Below are 19137 nucleotides of genomic sequence, written 5' to 3'. Positions count from 1 at the left end.
CACGGGTGCATCCGTGTGGCATCCGTTTCCGTTCCGTAGACGGTCCGTATGTCATCTGTTTGTCATCCGTGTGCCTTCTATTTTTTTTGTGTACTGCAAAAAAACTGAAGGAGGGAAAATACATAAATTTACCCAGGATCCATAGCTTCAACCTACATGAGACGGTCACATGTTCACTCCAGTGCCATTTTCTACTGCTTTTCACAGCGTAGAGCGCTCTGGTGATTTTCTTGTGCTTGTACACTTCATATCAGTCTTTTCTGTCATTATAATGGCAGAAAGACACATAATGTCCCACTCTCCTGCATTTTGTAATTTTGCACCCTTTGGTGCCTTTCATGTGGCACTAAGGGGTGCTTAGCTTTGTATTTAGCCAAAAAAATGAAAACAAAAATGACGTGGGGTTTCCCCTATTTTTGAAGTCAGCTAGGGTAAAGCAGACAGCTGCAGCCTGCAGACCACAGCTGGCAACCTCACCTTGGCTGGTAATCCAAAACTGAGGGCACCCCACGCTGTTATTTTAAATTAAATAAATAATTAAAAAAAAAAACACGTAGGGGTCCCCCCAAAATTGGATCACCAGCCAAGGTAAAGCAGACAGCTGGGGTCTGATATTCTCAGACTAGGGAGGTCCATGGTTATTGGACTCTCCCCAGCCTAAAAATAGCAGGCCGCATCCGCCCCAGAAGTGGCGCATCCATTAGATGCGCCAATCCTGGTGCTTCGCCCCAGCTCATCCCGTGCCCTGGTGCGGTGGCAAACGAGGTAATAGTTAGGTCCAGAAATATTTGGTCCAAGGCACACCACATCCTCTGTAAAACATGGTGGAGGCAACGTGATGGCATGGGCATGCATGGCTTTCAATGGCACTGGGTCACTTGTGTTTATTGATGACATAACAGCAGACAAGAGTAGCCGGATGAATTCTGAAGTGTACCGGGATATACTTTCAGCCCAGATTCAGCCAAATGCCGCAAAGTTGATCGGACGGCGCTTCATAGTACAGATGGACAATGACCCCAAGCATACAGCCAAAGCTACCCAGGAGTTCATGAGTGCAAAAAAGTGGAACATTCTGCAATGGCCAAGTCAATCACCAGATCTTAACCCAATTGAGCATGCATTTCACTTGCTCAAATCTAGACTTAAGACGGAAAGACCCACAAACAAGCAAGACCTGAAGGCTGCGGCTGTAAAGGCCTGGCAAAGCATTAAGAAGGAGGAAACCCAGCGTTTGGTGATGTCCATGCGTTCCAGACTTAAGGCAGTGATTGCCTCCAAAGGATTCGCAACAAAATATTGAAAATAAAAATATTTTGTTTGGGTTTGGTTTATTTGTCCAATTACTTTTGACCTCCTAAAATGTGGAGTGTTTGTAAAGAAATGTAAATTTCATTTCAAATCCAATGTGGTGGCATGCAGAGCCCAACTCGCGGAAATTGTGTCACTGTCCAAATATTTCTGGACCTAACTGTATATGGGGTTAATACCAGATGTGTAATGTCACCTGGCATCAAGCCATGCGGTTGGTGAGGTCAGGCGTCTATCAGATACCCGACATCACCAACCCAGTCAGTAATAAAAAAAATAGACGACAAACACATTTTTATTTGAAAAAACACTCCCCAATACATTCCCTCTTTAACCAATTTATTAGAAAGAAAAACAAATCCAGGTCTGGTGTAATCCATGGGGTTGCTATGACGATTCACACTGTCCCAGTCAATGAAGAGCAGGATGTTCCCCATTGGCTGGGAGAGCAATGCAGTGACTTGAGCTAACATCAATGGGTCAGCCCAGGTCACTGCAGGGGATGACAAGTGCTGCTGTCAGCGAGGTACATTACCTGCGCTCAGGGCCGTATTTACCATTAGGCACCCGTGGTCCGGTGCCTAGGGCGGCAGATTGTGAGGGGCGGCACCTTCTGGCAGCAAAAAAAAAAAAAAAAAAAAAAATTTTCTTTTTTTTTTTTACATTTTTTTTTTTGTGGCCGCCGAGCACAGGGAGCTGATTGACCCCGGAACTGCCGGCGCCTGCACTTCCGGGGTCACAGGCGCGCGCCAATCAGCTCCTTCCTCTGTGCTGCGTCCACTGCTGTGTGGACGTCACATGCAGAGCTCACAGCAGGACGCCGCGGAGGACGCCGTGATGGAAGCCGGTGTCAGAAGAGGATACTCACGTGAGCCAGGAAGATGGTGGCGGGCACTGGAGCAGGTAAGTGGATTCATAAGGAGCGTGGGAGTGTCTCTAATGCAGACCGGAGATCTGCGCATGCGGGGGGGGAGGCGGCAAAGGCAGATACTGGAGGGAGGCAGAGGCTGAGACTGGGGGGAGGCTGGAGGGAGGCAGAGGCTGAGACTGGGGGGAGGCTGGAGGGAGGCAGAGGCTGAGACTGGAGAGAGGCAGAGGCTGAGACTGGGGAGAGGCTGGAGGGAGGCAGAGGCTGAGACTGGAGGGAGGCAGAGGCTGAGACTGTGGGGAGGCTGGAGGGAGGCAGAGGCTGAGACTGGGGGAGGCTGGAGGGAGGCAGAGGCAGAGACTGGGGGGAGGCTGGAGGGAGGCAGAGGCTGAGACTGGGGGGAGGCTGGAGAGAGGTAGAGGCTGAGACTGGGGGGAGGCTGGAGGGAGGCAGAGGAAGAGACTGGGGGGAGGCTGGAGGGAGGCAGAGGCTGAGACTGGGGGGAGGCTGGAGGAAGGCAGAGGCAGAGACTGGGGGGAGGCTGGAGGGAGGCAGAGACTGGAGGGAGGCAGAGGCAGAGACTGGAGGGAGGCAGAGGCAGAGACTGGAGGGAGGCAGAGGCTGAGACTGGAGGGAGGCAGAGGCTGAGACTGGGGGGAGGCTGGAGGGAGGCAGAGGCTGAGACTGGAGAGAGGCAGAGGCTGAGACTGGGGGGAGGTTGGAGGGAGGCAGAGGCTTAGACTGGAGGGAGGCAGAGGCTGAGACTGTGGGGAGGCTGGAGGGAGGCAGAGGCTGAGACTGGGGGAGGCTGGAGGGAGGCAGAGGCAGAGACTGGGGGGAGGCTGGAGGGAGGCAGAGGCAGAGACTGGGAAGAGGCTGGAGGGAGACAGAGGCTGAGACTGGGGGGAGGCTGGAGAGAGGCAGAGGCTGAGACTGGGGGGAGGCTGGAGAGAGGCAGAGGCAGAGACTGGGGGGAGGCTGGAGAGAGGCAGAGACTGGGGGGAGGCTGGAGAGAGGCAGAGGCAGAGACTGGGGGGAGGCTGGAGAGAGGCAGAGGCAGAGACTGGGGGGAGGCTGGAGGGAGGCAGAGGCTGAGACTGTGGGGAGGCTGGAGGGAGGCAGAGGCAGAGACTGGGGGAGGCTGGAGGGAGGCAGAGGCAGAGACTGGGGGGAGGCTGGAGGGAGGCAGAGACTGGGGGGAGGCTGGAGGGAGGCAGAGGCTGAGACTGGGGGGAGGCTGGAGAGAGGCAGAGGCTGAGAGACTGGGGGGAGGCTGGAGGGAGGCAGAGGCAGAGACTGGGGGGAGGCTGGAGGGAGGCAGAGGCAGAGACTGGGGGGAGGCTGGAGGGAGGCAGAGGCAGAGACTGGGGGGAGGCTGGAGGGAGGCAGAGACTGGGGGGAGACTGGAGGGAGGCAGAGGCTGAGACTGGGGGGAGGCTGGAGGGAGGCAGAGGCAGAGACTGGGGGGAGGCTGGAGGGAGGCAGAGGCAGAGACTGGAGGGAGGCAGAGGCTGAGACTGGGGGGAGGCTGGAGGGAGGCAGAGGCAGAGACTGGGGGGAGGCTGGAGGGAGGCTGAGGCTGAGACTGGAGGGAGGCTGAGGCTGAGACTTGAGGGAGGCTGAGGCTGAGACTGGAGGGAGGCTGGAGGGAGGCTGAGGCGGAGACTGGGGCAGGCTGAGGCTGGGGGGAGGCAAAGGCTGAGACTGGGGAAGAGAGGCTGATGCTGAGGGAAGATAGAGGCTGATGCTGGGGGGGAGAGAGGCTGATGCTGGGGGAGTGGGAGAGAGGGGCTAATGCTAGAGACAGAGGACAAGGGATGAGGGATAGTGCAATGACAAAATCGATTGGGTGGGGGGAGTGTAAGGACTCAGAATAAGAGGGGGCAGCATTGGGAGCTCATTGTGAAGAAGGGGCAGCATGTGTGGGATCAGTATGGAGTGGAGCAATGTAGGGGAGTCAATATCAAGAGTGGGGTAGTGTGTGTGGGGGGGGGTCTCAGCATAAGCGTTAGTGTGGTGGTCTTAGCATGAGTGGGGCAACATGAAGGTCTCATTATGGAAAAGAGGAAGGCAGCATTAGGAGCTCATGAAGAGGGACAGCATGCATAGGACATTGTGAGAAGGGGGCAGCATGCATGGGACACTGAGGAGGGGGCAGCATGCATGGGACATTGTGAGGAGGGGGAAGCATGCATGAGACATTGTGAGGAGGGAGCAGCATGCATGGGACATTGTGAGGAAGGAGCAGCATGCATGGGACATTGTGAGGAGGGAGCATCAAGCATGAGACATTGTGCGGAGGGAGCAGCATGCATGGGGCATTGTGAGGAGGGAGCAGCATGCATGGGACATTGTGAGGAGGGAGCAGCATGCATGGGACATTGTGAGGCGGGAGCAGCATACATGAGACATTGTGAGGAGGGGGCAGCATGCATGAGACATTGTGAGGAGGGAGCAGCATTCATGGGACATTGTGAGGAGGGAGCAGCATGCATGGGACATTGTGAGGAGGGGCAGCATGCATGGGACATTGTGAGGAGGGAGCAGCATGCATGGGACATTGTGAAGAGGGGGCAGCATGCATGGGACTTTGTGAGGAGAGAGCAACATGCATGGGACATTGTGAGGAGGGGGCAGCATGCATGGGACATTGTGAGGAGGGGGCAGCATGCATGGGATATTGTGAGGAGGGGGCAGCATGCAAGGGACATTGTGAGGAGGGGGCAGCATGCAAGGGACATTGTGAGGAGGGGGCAGCATGCAAGGGACATTGTGAGGAGGGGGCAGCATGCAAGGGACATTGTGAGGAGGGGGCAGCATGCAAGGGACATTGTGATGAGGGAGCAGCATGCATGGGACATTGTGAGGAGGGGGCAGCATGCATGGGACATTGTGAGGAGGGGGCAGCATGCATGGGACACTGTGAGGAGGGGGCAGCAAGCATGGGACATTGTGAGAAGGGGGCAGCATGCAAGGGACATTGTGAGGAGGGGGCAGCATGCATGGGACATTGTGAGGAGGGGGCAGCATGCAAGGGACATTGTGAGGAGGGGGCAGCATTCATGGGACATTGTGAGAAGGGGGCAGAATGCATGGGACATTGTGAGGAGGGGGCAGCAAGCATGGGACATTGTGAGGAGGGAGCAGCATGCATGGGACATTGTGACGAGGGAGCAGCATGCATGGGACATTGTGAGGAGGGGGCAGCATGCATGGGACATTGTGAGGAGGAGGCAGCATGCATGGGACATTGTGAGGAGGGGGCAGCATGCATGGGACATTGTGAGGAGGGGGCAGCATGCATGGCACATTGTCCTCACATCATGCTGCTCCCTCCTCACAATGTACAGATCATATTTCATAATCGAGGAAGGTGTGGTGCATATACAGTAGTTTATAAGGGAGGGCAGTGTGGTGTTTATTAGGGGCAGTGTCACAGTCACAGTATATAAGTGGGGACGATGTGGTGGGAATATTTTATACTCATGCTATGTTTTGATGTGCCTGTGGTGATCCCCATTGAGGGGGGGGGGGTTCGTTTCTTATTGATACTTTTTAAAGTGTGCTACAGAGTAGATCTGCCTTAAACAGATGTCGTGTGCGAAAACTCAGTTTTACGTTGTCACTAAGGGGCGCGACCACTTAAAGTGCCTAGGGCAGCATGAAGGCAAAATACAGCCCTGCCTGCGCTGATCTCCTGCACTGCTGACAGCACCTGTCACTGAGTTCAATGACCTTCACAGCCAAGTATCCCGAGAGGCCCGTGACGTCACCGCTAGTCAGTCTCGGGTCGGAAGCGAGAGAAGGTGATGTGACAAGCGGCGGCCATGGAGGACAGTGACAGCGCTGAGGTCGGGACTTCATCACCGCAGGTAAGACGAGCGGGACCATGTGTGCAGAGTGTCAGGTGGGCGGAGCCTAGCGGGGTAATGTGTGCAGAGTGCCAGGTGTGCAGAGTGCCAGGTGTGCAGAGTGCCAGGTGGGCGGAGCCTAGCAAGGTAATGTGTGCAGAGTGCCAGGTGGGCGAAGCCTAGTGGGGTAATGTGTGCAGAGTGCCAGGTGTGCAGAGTGCCAGGTGGGCGGAGCCTAGCGGGACCATGTGTGCAGAGTGCCAGGTGTGCAGACTGCCAGGTGGGTGGAGCCTAGCGGGACCATGTGTGCAGAGTGCCAGGTGTGCAGAGTGCCAGGTGGGTGGAGCCTAGCGGGGAAATGTGTGCAGAGTGCCAGGTGGGTGGAGCCTAGTGGGACCATGTGTGCAGAGTGCCAGGTGGGCGGAGCCTAGCAGGGTAATGGGCGCAGAGTGCCAGGTGGGCGGAGCCTAGCGGGTCCATGTGTGCAGAGTGTCAGGTGGGCGGAGCCTAGCGGGACCATGTGTGCAGAGTGCCAGGTGGGCGGAGCCATGTGTGCTGGAGGCGGAGTGCGAAGTGGGTTGAGCCTAGCAGAGTCATGTGGCGCTGAGGACGTCAGTGTCATGGACTGCATGGCTGGGGACAGGTGAGTGCGAGTGTGTGTGTATGTATGTGTACATGCCGCGTGCAGGAGGGGGTGGAGCGAGCTGAGCGGGGAAGTGTCGGCTTCCTTCACACGTAACTAGGATAAATATCGGGTTACTAACCAAAGCGCTTTGCTTGGATACCCGATGTTTATCTTGGTTACCAGCTTCTGGCAGGCTGCCAGCGATGGCTCCTGCACACTGTAGCTGTAAAAAGCCCTGCTTTTTGCTGCTAGAATCGTTCTCGAACGTAACTAGAACTATCGAACTTTAGCAAAAAGCTCGAGTTCTAGTTCGATCTAGAACAGCCGCCAAAATCACTCGAACTGCGAACTGGAGAACCACGAACCGCGATCAACTCTAGTAACGGGTACCTTTATAGAATGAAGCACAGGCACTGCTTAAGGTGCTAGTTTTAGTTTAGAAGGCAAAAATCTGTTGATAGTTTCCCTTTACAAACATTGTTTCCCTCCTCAGTTACCTTTGCTTCTGTAACATCTAATACTTCATTTCCACTGTAGTGGCACTAAATTGAAATGTAACACTTGTTGCTGGGTTCTTTTAGTACTGATCTTTTGCGGATGCCGGCATCTGTACTATGAAGGATTCTTGTAGCCAAAAAGTTATTTTGAAAGTGGGGTACCGATTTAAGACTATCACATTTGCACCAGAACCTGTTACTGTAATCGGAGAGCACCACACCCTAATTACTCCTGCCAGCTTGCACCACCGTACAGCAGTTTATTCCATGGCCCCAGTCCAATGGCCCATGTTTCGGTCCAGGATGAAGTCTAGGGCAGACACTGGGATTTGGTAAGTAGAGTAGCCTGTGCTAAGCTTGTCCTTGGTAGCCATTATAGACCTGCCATGCGACCACTGACAGAACGTCCTTACAAATACTGACCTTGTACTTCAGGATACTTCATAAGTATCATGAATGCATGTCTTAGGGTGGAGCTGACTGTTTCTGTCCCAGCAAAAAACATGTTGAGTATGGTAAATACCATGTTATTCCTGTCAAAGTTAGGATTGTCCTTTTCCTGAAAACACAATATATAACAATATACTTTAAAGGGAAGTTGCATCTTGGAGAAATCATATTTAACGGTGGAAAAGTCCAGATTAAGTTACTAAAAGAGGTTGGCCACTACTCATACTCATGGCCCATCTTTTGGTTACGTCATCAATGTCTGATCGGCCGAGGTCTGACACCCGGCACCTCCATCGATCAGCTGTTATAGCTGATGGTGGCGGCAACAGGTGGCCAGAAATGTTCAGTTCCATAGCTGTGTCGTCAACTAATAACAGCCGCAGACGGGTACTGCACATCCACCTCCCATTAAAATCAATAGGATGTGCAGTACCCGACTGTGGCGGCTTCTCAGAAGACGGGGCAGCTCCGAAACTTAGCATTGCCACCGGCGGAACTGAAAACAGCTGATCGGTGGAGGTGCCGATGTCGGACCCTGGCCAACCAGATATTGATGACCTGTACTAAAGATAGACCATCAATATAAAAACGGTCAACCTTTTTAAGATTACTGGTACGCTGGCCAAATGGGACTCCTAAATACAACATACAGTTTTTTCTTCATTCACCATATCCTGAGCTGTGTATTCCATATGAATACCAACTCTTGAAAAAACCCCACCTGATTTTGTTCTACTTTTTTAGGATATGTCTATGCTATATGTTTTGTCATGTGTATTGTAGCCTGTCAAGGATTTTACAAGCAGATTGCAATAATGTATATCTTTGGCCTAAGCGAAATTGGCTAACAGTAAGACGCTGGTTCCAACATGGAAAGATATCACCAATTTAGAGGATACAGTAGATGATAACTTGCTAATGCCTGGGGGTCTGACCATTGGGACCTGCATCAGTATTGGTAACAGGATTCTAGAATATTAGTTATCTTCCTCCAACCTTATTCCCCCCCCTATACACCTCCCTGTAGTTCCCCTGGTGTTTGTTATTGGTGGGCATGTGTTTTAGTTAATATCCCCTGTCTGTTGCTTTTCTTGGTGGAGTTTTGGGGATTTCTGTCCCAATCTGTCCTCTTGGGTGGTGGGAGTGGTGCAGACATTATCATCAGGGTCAGGACAGGAGATAGTGAGAGGCTGGGGGCTCAGACGTTGTGACCTGCAATCATATGTCTGGGTAAAGGGTAAGCCTAGGGCACCCCTTTAACTTAAGGGTAAGGGTAGGTGTCGCGGGCAGGGAGGAGGGTGTCGGCACACCGCGCTCACCCCTTCTGCTCGGGTCCGGCAGCTGCTCAGTGGTGGCTCGAGCTGTGGGCCGGATCCCGGGGTTCCTCGAGCGACACTCCTCGCCCGTGAGTGAAAAGGGATTTGTGGTTGGGTGTGGGGATTGTTATAGTTCGTGACGCCACCCACGGTTGTGGTGATTTCACCACCGCTGCTCTGTACAGGGGCTCCCGGGGATGGTGATGCGGAGCAGCCAGGTGTTGTGTTGCCCCTCCGTGGGTAGGGGTTGGTGATCCCGGGGCCCGGTGATGGAAAAGTAGGTGTGGGGCCTGATGGGCGCAGGGACGCGGGGGCAGCGCTGTGCCTTGCGGCACTGTGGTACTCACTCAGCCTGAGACGTGGAGACAGTTTGTATGGTAAACCAAACGGCTGGTAGGACGGTCCCACAGACGGCTGCACCTGCACTCCCGGTAGGTGACGGTGATGTCCCTCTTCCTTGCACCTATGTTTGACTTGTGGTAGCGGTGGATTCCCTCCGGTTACCCGCTCCCCGACTACAATCTGGGCCGGAGGAGCTCTACACTTTGCCCGCAGGCGCTGGCCCTGAGAAACTGGTGCCGTGGCGGTGGCGGTGTCTCTCTGCTTCAGGTTGAGCTGTTGCCTTCAATCGGGACTTGGTTGTTGGGGGATCTGCGTCCCCGTCACTGACGGATTCGGCAAATTTGGCGACTCCTAGCCTTGCCGGGGTCCGAGAGGCCCCTGCCCTGGTGCTGACTGTCCTTTGGAACACTGCTCCAGACCACCGGGCACACAGCCAACGGAACTTCCAAACGGTCCCCCTCCAGACAGTCACCGCCGTCGCTGACCTTGCTGATCTGGCCCTACACAAAGCTGGACCCTTCAGGCTTCTTTCTCTTCCGTCACTTCGCTTGCTTTCCTCCTTTTCCACTTTTCTACTTTCACTCTCACCTTGCTGTTTACTTTCGCCCTGTCTAGACTACTCCTCCACTCCTTCCACTTCCTCCTCCCTGACTAGACTCCCTTCTTTACTCTTGCCCTGCCTGGGCTCAACTGCCTGGTTTTCCCGCCTCCAGAGTTGTGAGCTCCTCGGTGGGCGGAGCCAACCACCTGGCCCACCCCCTGGTGTGCATCATCAGACTCCTGGAGGAAGGCAACAAGGATTTCTGGTTAGCTGTGATGTGCCTACCTGGAGTGTGGGGCGTGGTGGTGTGTGACCTGTGTCCCCTGGCTTGCCCAGGGCGACACATAGGGGCCCCGTCCTATCAACTCTCCCAATTGGCCACGCCCGCCATGACACCTTTGCGAAAATTGCCACCATATGTCAGTTGTATTTCTTTAATGATGTGGACATGATAATGAGGATAAGGATAGGTCACTGATCTATGAAGTTGGACCACCCCTCCCCAATCTACTGCCGGTGAGCCTGCCTCTGATCTCCAATGCGTAACCAGCTCCTCCTAACCCTAAATCAGATAACTCAAATACCTGTTTATGTTTTGTGAGGAAGCAATCAATAAAATTTCTGGGTGAGTTTGGATCAAACGACTCCTCATTGATCTTTATTTGTTCCGAGATGAAATCGGTGAGTCTCTTCATGCTTTTATTTATTCTCTTGTGTGGTCCCGGTACATAGCTCATGAGGGTCGGCAGCATGTCTAGGAGCTGGGAAAAGACATACAAATTATTCATTTCCAATATTTCAGTATATAATGTTACTTAGAAAATCAGCGGCAACCCTAACAAATGTGATCAAGATATTGTAGAAATCTATTGGTCTCTTGATCTTTCTTTCTCCATTCTTTTCAATAAAATATGTTCATGTATAACTAATATACTGCGGAAAACCAATCAGGAATCCAGAGATGGAGAATTATAGGTTGAGTGTGAGCGAAATACACTCCTTCTATGCCCTTGGAACACTTAATTACTAAGATTTGTTTTACAAGCGCTTGGAGAAATCAATACAGCACACACATTTATGATGTACTGAATTTCTATTTTATTACAGCATGTGACCAGCTTATATAGTATCCCAAACAAAGAAATTACTCTGCACTAATAAGAGCCTCAGGGGTGTGCGTAGAAATGGGAAACTTCCCCGCCCATCAGTGTTAGCTGAACCCTTTGACATCATTCAGTTATAAGACAAGATGGTTTCTTTAGAATACAAAATGGCTTGTATTCTCTCACATGGGCTGAAAGCCCAAGGGTGTTGATCATCATATTGCCTCTAGTGCATCCCAAATACTTGCATCAATGACAGAGTTATAGACATTTTAAGATCTAGCTACAACAATATAAAAGTTTTTCTTTGTTAGAGGAGATTAAATGAATTTTGCTTAACAGTGTAATAATCTTGTGGGTGAGAGGACGGAGTAAAAAATGCAATATTGTAGGCCATTTTCAACAACTGCTTAGCCCTAATAAAGCATATTTGTTAGTTTTTTTCAATTCTGCTGCCTGAAGATTGCTGAGCCCCAATGCATACCTGCTTATTGTCATGCCATTCGTGCCTGTCGTCATTGCCCGCAATTACTATACTACCTACAACTAGCATATTAGGCATTTTCATCACAGAATAGGTGATAACTTCTAGATGTTTAGGGTTCAGACCAGTGGTGTAACAAGAGTCTGATAGGCCACGGTTCCAATTTTGGGCCTGGGCAGTCCACCCTGCATGAAGGTCAGATTTATTGGACCTTGTAGCATTCTAAATCCTGTAAAGACCTGTATTGACTCCCACCCCCCTTCATTATGTAGTTCTGTCCGCCTTCCTGTACTAATGTCCTATATTCTGGGCCCCTTCCTGGTTAATATGTCCCCCATTCTGGTATATATGTCCCCCATTCTGGAATATATGTCCCCTATCCTGTTATATAGGTCCCCCTTCCTGGTATATATCCTGCATCCATCTTGGCATATATTTCCCCATCATAAGCCACTTCCTGATATATATGTCCCCATCCTTGTATATACGTTCCTCATTCTGGTACATTTATCCCTATCCTGGGCCCATCTTGATTTATAGGTCCCCCATCTTAAGCCTTTTCCTGGTATATATGTCCTCATCCTTGTGTATATGTTTCTCATTCTGCTATATATGTCCCTATATCCTGAGCCTATTTTGGTATATAGGTCCTCCATCCTAAGTCCCTTCCTGGTATATATGTCCCCCATCCTTTTACATATCTCCCTCATCCTGGTATATTTGTCCTTATCCTGGGGTCATCTTGTTATATAGATCCCCCATACTTTTATATATGTCCCCATCCTGGCCCCTTCCTGTTATATACTGTATGTTGCCCTTATTCCCTTTGATGCACTAAAAAAACAACTTTTGTCTCAACTTCCCCCCCACTCCCATATCATGCGGTGTCCTCCTCTGCAGCTAGCGTAGGGGCCAGCAGCTGATATTAGGGTGTCTGCTATGACAATGCATGACGTCACTGACATGTAACGCCAAAACTTGGTGTGTTGACGTCAGCTGCCAGCCTCTGTACTTGATGTTCAGTCTCCACCCCAGGCCCGGTTGCAACCCCTACATCTGCAATCATTATGCCCCTGGCACAGACCATTGGAAGCCCTACCGGCTACATGAATGGTGCACTTTTGACCTTGCTTGGAATGGACATGCTCAATTATTGTCCCATTCATTCTTTATGGATGAGCTGTAACTAACCGAGTACAGTACTCTGTTTTTTCTGCCTCAAAGAGAATGAATTGAGCAGACGTCAAGCATGAAAACCCTGTTCTGCTGATCACTAGGGTCCTACTGGGCTGACCATTAATGATGTAGAAGTTATCAACGATCCAATGGATAGGTGATAACCTTTTGTCACCTGAATATCACTTTATTTCCATACTTGACAGATATCTAGAACTTTAGCAGCACTTACCTGTCCATAACTGCTGCTCATATCCTCAAATACGACAGAGAACATGGTCAGGAGCTTCTGGAAGCTATCATTACTGTATTCAAAGCGGTTCCCAAACACAATGGAGCAAATTACATTTGAGACGGCCTGGACTAGAAATCGGGTTGGGTCAATGTATTGTTCTGTATAAATAAAGTAAAAAATCAGAAATAGCTAGAGATCTACGGTGTTTATCATTTTCCAAGGACATGATGGAAAGAAGGATGGAAGAAATGGATTAAATAGGTGAGGAAAAGGGGAAAGAAGAGATTGAGAGGACTGAAGAGTGAGGAACAAAAGGGTAGAAGGGAGAAGGAGGTTACCAGTGGAAATTTCGCGGGCGGAGGAGGGGACGCCGCGCTTCTCCCACTGCTCGAGTCCGGCTGCCGCGGCTGCCGCGGCCTGCTGCTGCTCGGTGGCTCGAGCGATGGGCCGGATCCCGGGGACTTTAGCGGCGCTCCTCGCCCGTGAGTGAAAAGGGATGTTTGGGTGTGGGGATTGTTTATTGTCCGTGACGCCACCCACGGTTGTGGTGATTGAGTGAACACCACCGCTGCTCTGGCTGGGGATCCCGGGAGTGATGGTGTGGAGCAGCCAGTTGTTGTGTTGCCCCTCCGTGGGTAGGGGTTGGTGATCCCGGGGCCCAGTGATGGGGTTGGGATGGTGGACAGGCGGGTATGGGGTCTGTGGAGGTGCAGGGGCGCAGGGACAGCGCTGTGCCGCACGGCACGGAGGTACTCACTCAGCCAGTAAACACGACACAGTTCTCGGTAAACAAACGGCTGGTTGGACGGGTCCCTCGGATGGTTCACAGTGCTGCGGTTCCCTGTAGTTAGCGGTGACGGTCTCTTCCCTGCACCTATGTAAAGTCCTTTTTGGAAGCGATGGGTTCCCACCGGTTACCCACTCCTCGGCTTCAAGCTGGGCCGAAGTAGCTCTACTCTTGCCCGCAGGCGCTGGCCCTGGGAAACTGGTGCCCTGGCGGTGGCGGTGTCTCCCCTTCACGGTCGGGCTGTTGCCTTCAATCGGGACTTGGTTGTTGGGAGACAGACGTCCCCTTCACTGACGGATTTGGCAAATTATGGCGACTCCTAGCCTTGCCGGGATCCGAAAGGCCCCTGCCCTAGTGCTGACTGTTCTTCGTATACTGCTCCAGACCGCCGGGTCACCACCCGTCCGCGGTCCTTCCAGCAACCTCCAAACAGTCCCCCTGCAGACTATCACCGCTGTCTGCTGACCTTGCTGTCACAGTCCGGGGCACACACCCGGACTAACTTCAGGCTTCTTGCTGTCACTACTCCTACTTTCCTCCTTTACCACTTCACTAGCTTCACTTCACTTCCTTTCACTTTCACTGCCCTAGCTGGACTGCCTGGTCTTCCCGCCTCCAGGGCTGTGAACTCCTCGGTGGGCGGAGCCAACCGCCTTGCCCACCCCCTGGTGTGGACACCAGCCCCTGGAGGAAGGCAACAAGGATTTTAGGTTAGGCTTGGTGTACCTGCAGGGAATGTGGGGTGCATGTGATGTTGTGACCTGTGTCCCCTGGCTTGCCCAGGGCGTCACAGAAAGAATAGAGGAAATATGTGGAAAGGAAGGTAATGATGTTGAATGGGAGATAATTAAATTCTAAAACATAATCAGATAAATGTTTTTTTTCTAACTCCTTAATAAAATCCACCATACACATAGGGCAGATGTTAGGTGCACAAGTACAAAGTGGGCTCAGGAGATGAGCCTGCACCAGACCCAGCATCTTCCTGTATCTGCAACAATCAGAGCTAAGCTCCAATCGCTGCTGTTAAACCCTTAAAGGGGATGTCCACTACTTGGTGATTTGCTGTACATGGTCCGTAGCACTTAGGAGGCTAGAAGAGGGAGTGCCCTCCTCTCCCAAGCAATTGGGCACCCTGAAATGTGATCATTGGAGCCCAATTGTTGCCATCGCAACACAAGGCCATAATAATGACCTTTGGATCAGCCAGCTACTGCAAGCCTCTTAGACCATGCCAGCAGCATGATCTAATAGGCTTCTGTGAGTATAAAACTGACAGGAATAATCCATTGCAATGTTTGTGCATTGCAATGGATAATACCAGTGATCAGAGTAATAAAAGTCTCATAGAGGGACTAGCTTTTAAAAAAGTAAAAAAAAAATTGTAAAATCTAATATATAAAGCTGAATGTGTGTATGTATGTGTGTGTGTGTGTGTGTGTATGTCCAGGATTGGCATCTGCACCGTCGCAGCTACAGCCACAAAATTTTGCACACTCACACTTCTGGACCCCGAGAGCATCATAGGCTATGTTTTGAGGGGAAATTTTAACCCCGCGCTTTACAGTTATTCACCAAAAAAACTGCCTCCATTAAAGCGAATGGAGCTGGGAGCCACAGTGCAGCCAGAACTTTAGAAGAATGCGCAGCTACGCCCTTAAATGGAATGTTGGCATGTCACAATGCAGCCAGGGAAAGAGACAGACACAGACAGGGAAAGAGGCAGACACAGACAGGGTAAGAAACAGACATAGACAGGGTAAGAAACAGACATAAACAGGGTAAGAGACAGACACAAGGAGACAGACACAGACAAAGAGACAGACTGACAGGGAAAGAGATAGATAGGGAAAGAGAGGGAAAGAGAGAGACAGGTTAAGAGACAGACACAGACAGGTAAAGAGGCAGACACAGACAAAGACAGAGACAGACACAGGGAACCAGACAGACAGGGAAAGAGAGGGAAAGAGAGGGAAAGAGACAGACAAAGACAGGTAAAGAGACAGACAAAGAGACAGATACAGAGAAAGAGACAGAGGGAGAGGGAAAGAGACAGGGAAAGAGAGGGAAAGAGACAGACAGGGAAAGAGAGGGAAAGAGACAGACAGGGAAAGAGAGGGAAAGAGACAGACAGGAAAAGGGACAGACAGGAAAAGTGACAGAGATAGATAGACAGACAGGGAAAGAGATTGAGACAGACGGAGAAAGAGACAGACAGTCAGAGACAGACAGGGAAAGAGAGACAGACAAAGAGATACAGAGAGATATATACAGAGGGGGAGACAGACATTATAATTACATTTATATCTATTTGTTTTGTGGTTTTTGTGTGCAGAATACATTTTTGTTAATACATTCTATTTTGTTAACAGCAGTTTTTAACTCGGGCGAAGCCAGGTAGTACAGCTAGTTATTTTTTAAAATTCACAAAATAAAGAACAAAAAAATGAAAAAAAAAATCATACTAATAAATACATAGATTTATGTAAAAAAAAAAGCAAACACATGTGGCATCACCTTGTTCAGAACTGACCAATCTATAAACTGTCACACTATATAACCCCTTCAGTGAACACCGTAAAAAAATAAAAATAAAAACGTAGCAAAAAACCCCTATAAACTATGCTTTTTCATCACACTGCCAAACAATGTGGAATCAAATGCAATAAAGTCGCAAGTAAATAAAAATACTATAAGTGAAATCATCTTGTCTAGCAAAAAACAAGACACCATATTTCTCCATCAGCAAAGAAATAAAAAAGCTATCGCTCTCAGAATACAGTAATGCAGAAACATTTTTTTTTCTTTAAAAGCAATATAGATGTGGTATCTTTGTAATCCTATGGACCAGAAGAATCAAGCTGCCCTCACATGACTCTATCGGCAGAAAAATAAAAAAAACTATAGCCTTCAAAACTCAGTGATGCAAAAAACTTTATTTTTTAATTGTGATAGCCAAACCTAAAATATTATATTAATCTGGTATTGCAGCAACCATACAGACCTGAGAAATAAAGTCGCCCTATCACTTATACCACAGCGTAAAAATAGTAATAAAGCCAATTCTTCAACTGCTGTTGATTTGATTATTTTGCCTCCCAAAGATCACAATGCGTCATGGCTCACATTTATACTGCGCTCTTTGCTGAGTGTTTCTACTGGGGATTAAATCTCTGAATAATATGATTCAGACAAAATTCTCAATGGAAAAATTCACTGTAATGAGGCCTGGCCTGTGGTCAGGTCAGTGGTATCCATCTTTTTGCACCTGTTTTTAGACATGCACAAATGTGTGGTCAACAACACTTTTGTGAATCTTTGAAAAGCAGTAGACTGCTGAACAGAGTCCAAACAGAGTACGAAGTAACTCTGTTCGTATTTCTAAAGATCCCAAATGATATGCTAATAAGGCCAGGGACTAGTCACAAGGGCATTTGACCCCTTAGCATGTATGCACGCCCCTGTGGGCATACTAACATGCTAATAAATGTGCAGCATCAGAGGATGGTCATGCTCACCTTTTTGCTGCCATCACGTCCGACTCCTGGATTTTGGTTCAGTGCACATGATCCTGGGCTCATGCGCGCCATGAAGCCGGGTGTATGTGTCCTGGCTTCAAACTTGTGCAGTGCGCATGACCGAAAGTCCAGGATCATGCGCACTGAGTCGGAGTCCAGCGATTGCAGCAAAGAGGTGAGCGCAGCCATCCTCTGACACTGCGTATTCATTGGCATGTTAGCATGCCCACAGAGGCGTGGTTATATGCTAAGGGGGCCGACTCTCCAGGGGAACTAATGCCCTTGTGACTAGTCGCTGGCCTCATTAGCATATCATAAAGAATCTTTAGAAATACTTTTTCTGAAGATCTCTTTATCTATGCTACTATATGTCACGCTCCCCGGATCCTGGCGCCGCCTGTCACTCACCTCTCCGGTCCCCGGTCCTTCTGCCCGCGGCTGTCCCTCTCACTCCCCCTCCTGTGCATCCTCCGTGCCTCCCGTCCGCCGGCCACAGCGTCCCGCTGCGACCCAGGACTCTCTGCCCTGCTCCCCTGCATTTCCTTCACCTTCCTCTCTGCTTCCTGCACTGGTCTCCGGCATTCGGGCCTCGGGCACGCTCACTCACCTCTTCTTAAAGGGCCAGCGTCCCGGGAACAGGATATGGGTGATTTCAGGTACAGGGTATATAAGACTTCTTTTTTCATGTGGGCGGTGCCTGTTCAACGTGTTCCCATAGCTAGGTGTTCAGGTCCTCTGTGCCTTGTCTCCAGACTAACACTGTCTCTTCCGCAGAGCCCGTCTGCCGCCCTGACCTTGTCCAGATTGCTGATTTCCCAGTAGTTGCCCTGGTGACTGTCTGCTGAGGATCCCGCCATCTTCCGTCAGCCTGAACCCGTCACCGATCCTGGATTTCCCCTGGATACTTCAGCCTGCACGTCTCGCTGGATCTGGACCCCGTCTGCTTTTACTACTCGGCACCTGAACCCAGTTCAAGTCATCCGTCCTGCCTCCGGTTCCCTTCGGACAAATAGTCATCTCCTGTGCAGACCTCTGAAGGACCTGTACTCCGTACCCCTAGTGTTCCAGCTGCCGTGCATCTAGGCCCTTTGGTGGGGTGATCGGACAGTCACTGAATAGGGGTTAGCTCCGGGTTGCCTCTCTGGGGGAGTCCGGTGCAAGGACCCGTGAATGAACCTCCAGGACGCTACACTATACTCTACGACTGTTAGGCAGGGATTAGGAATATACACCAAGAACTGCTCGTGGTTCTGGGTGCATATTGCTCCTGACAGGTTCCCTTTAAGAAACCTTTGGTGACATCATGGTCACATAAAGGTCCTTAAGCAGTGTTAACCTCAGAATAGAAATGCTGGGAGCCCCTAAGAGAATGGGGCACTGAGAATTTGCCCAGTTTGACTTCCCCCAATGCCGACTGACTGTAACTAGGGCTTATTTTTGGAGTAGGGCTTATATTTCAAGCATCCTGTAAAATCATGCTAAGGCATATTTTCGGGAAAACAGGTTACCTAAGTACCTTTTTGTAATCTGATCTCAGCCTTGAGATAAAAGACTTCTTCTTGGATCCTTTCTTCAATTGTCTTCTTTCCCATACCAAAATTTCTTAGGACTGTAATGGAAAATCTTCGGAGATCCTTCCATCTACTCCCATTACCAAAAACGACCCCTGAAACAAAAAACGAGACATATCGGCGTGCAGTCTATCAACAATCTAATAATTTTATAATCCATACATCATGTGATACCTAGATGTCGCTAGTTCTTATAAAATATGGAAATGTATAGAGTATTGGGAAGCTTACCATATCCTTTAATAAATTGATCAAGAGTAGGAAGTCTTCCACGAGCACCAAAGTCCTCTGCTCGGTCGATTAACGCTTCTTTGACAGCGTCATAACCACATAGGACAACTATTGGATAATGTCCAAAATAGACCGTGTAGATTGAGCCATATTTGTCTCTAAGCTGAAGAGAAAAAGACACATCGGAAAATATTAAACTATATACATTGTACGGTAAACCCTAGGATAAAG

General features: G+C 50.1%; 1 protein-coding gene across 1 annotated transcript in view; it reads right to left on the bottom strand.

Annotated features, from left to right (window-relative positions):
• Positions 1-19137, bottom strand: part of LOC142251097 (cytochrome P450 2G1-like) — a 49459-nt gene that overhangs the window by 15055 nt on the left and 15267 nt on the right. Inside the window, exons 2-6 of the mRNA XM_075323610.1 lie at positions 18907-19069; positions 18621-18770; positions 12797-12957; positions 10386-10562; positions 7576-7711 (exon numbers count right to left, since the gene is read on the bottom strand). Of these exons, the coding sequence (XP_075179725.1) occupies positions 7576-7711; positions 10386-10562; positions 12797-12957; positions 18621-18770; positions 18907-19069 (787 nt within the window). The remainder of the gene's footprint in view (positions 1-7575; positions 7712-10385; positions 10563-12796; positions 12958-18620; positions 18771-18906; positions 19070-19137) is intronic.

The sequence above is a fragment of the Anomaloglossus baeobatrachus genome, chromosome 9 (assembly GCF_048569485.1).
Source record: "Anomaloglossus baeobatrachus isolate aAnoBae1 chromosome 9, aAnoBae1.hap1, whole genome shotgun sequence".
Classification (NCBI taxonomy): Eukaryota; Metazoa; Chordata; class Amphibia; order Anura; family Aromobatidae; genus Anomaloglossus; species Anomaloglossus baeobatrachus.
This window is presented reverse-complemented; position numbering and strand designations above follow the sequence as displayed.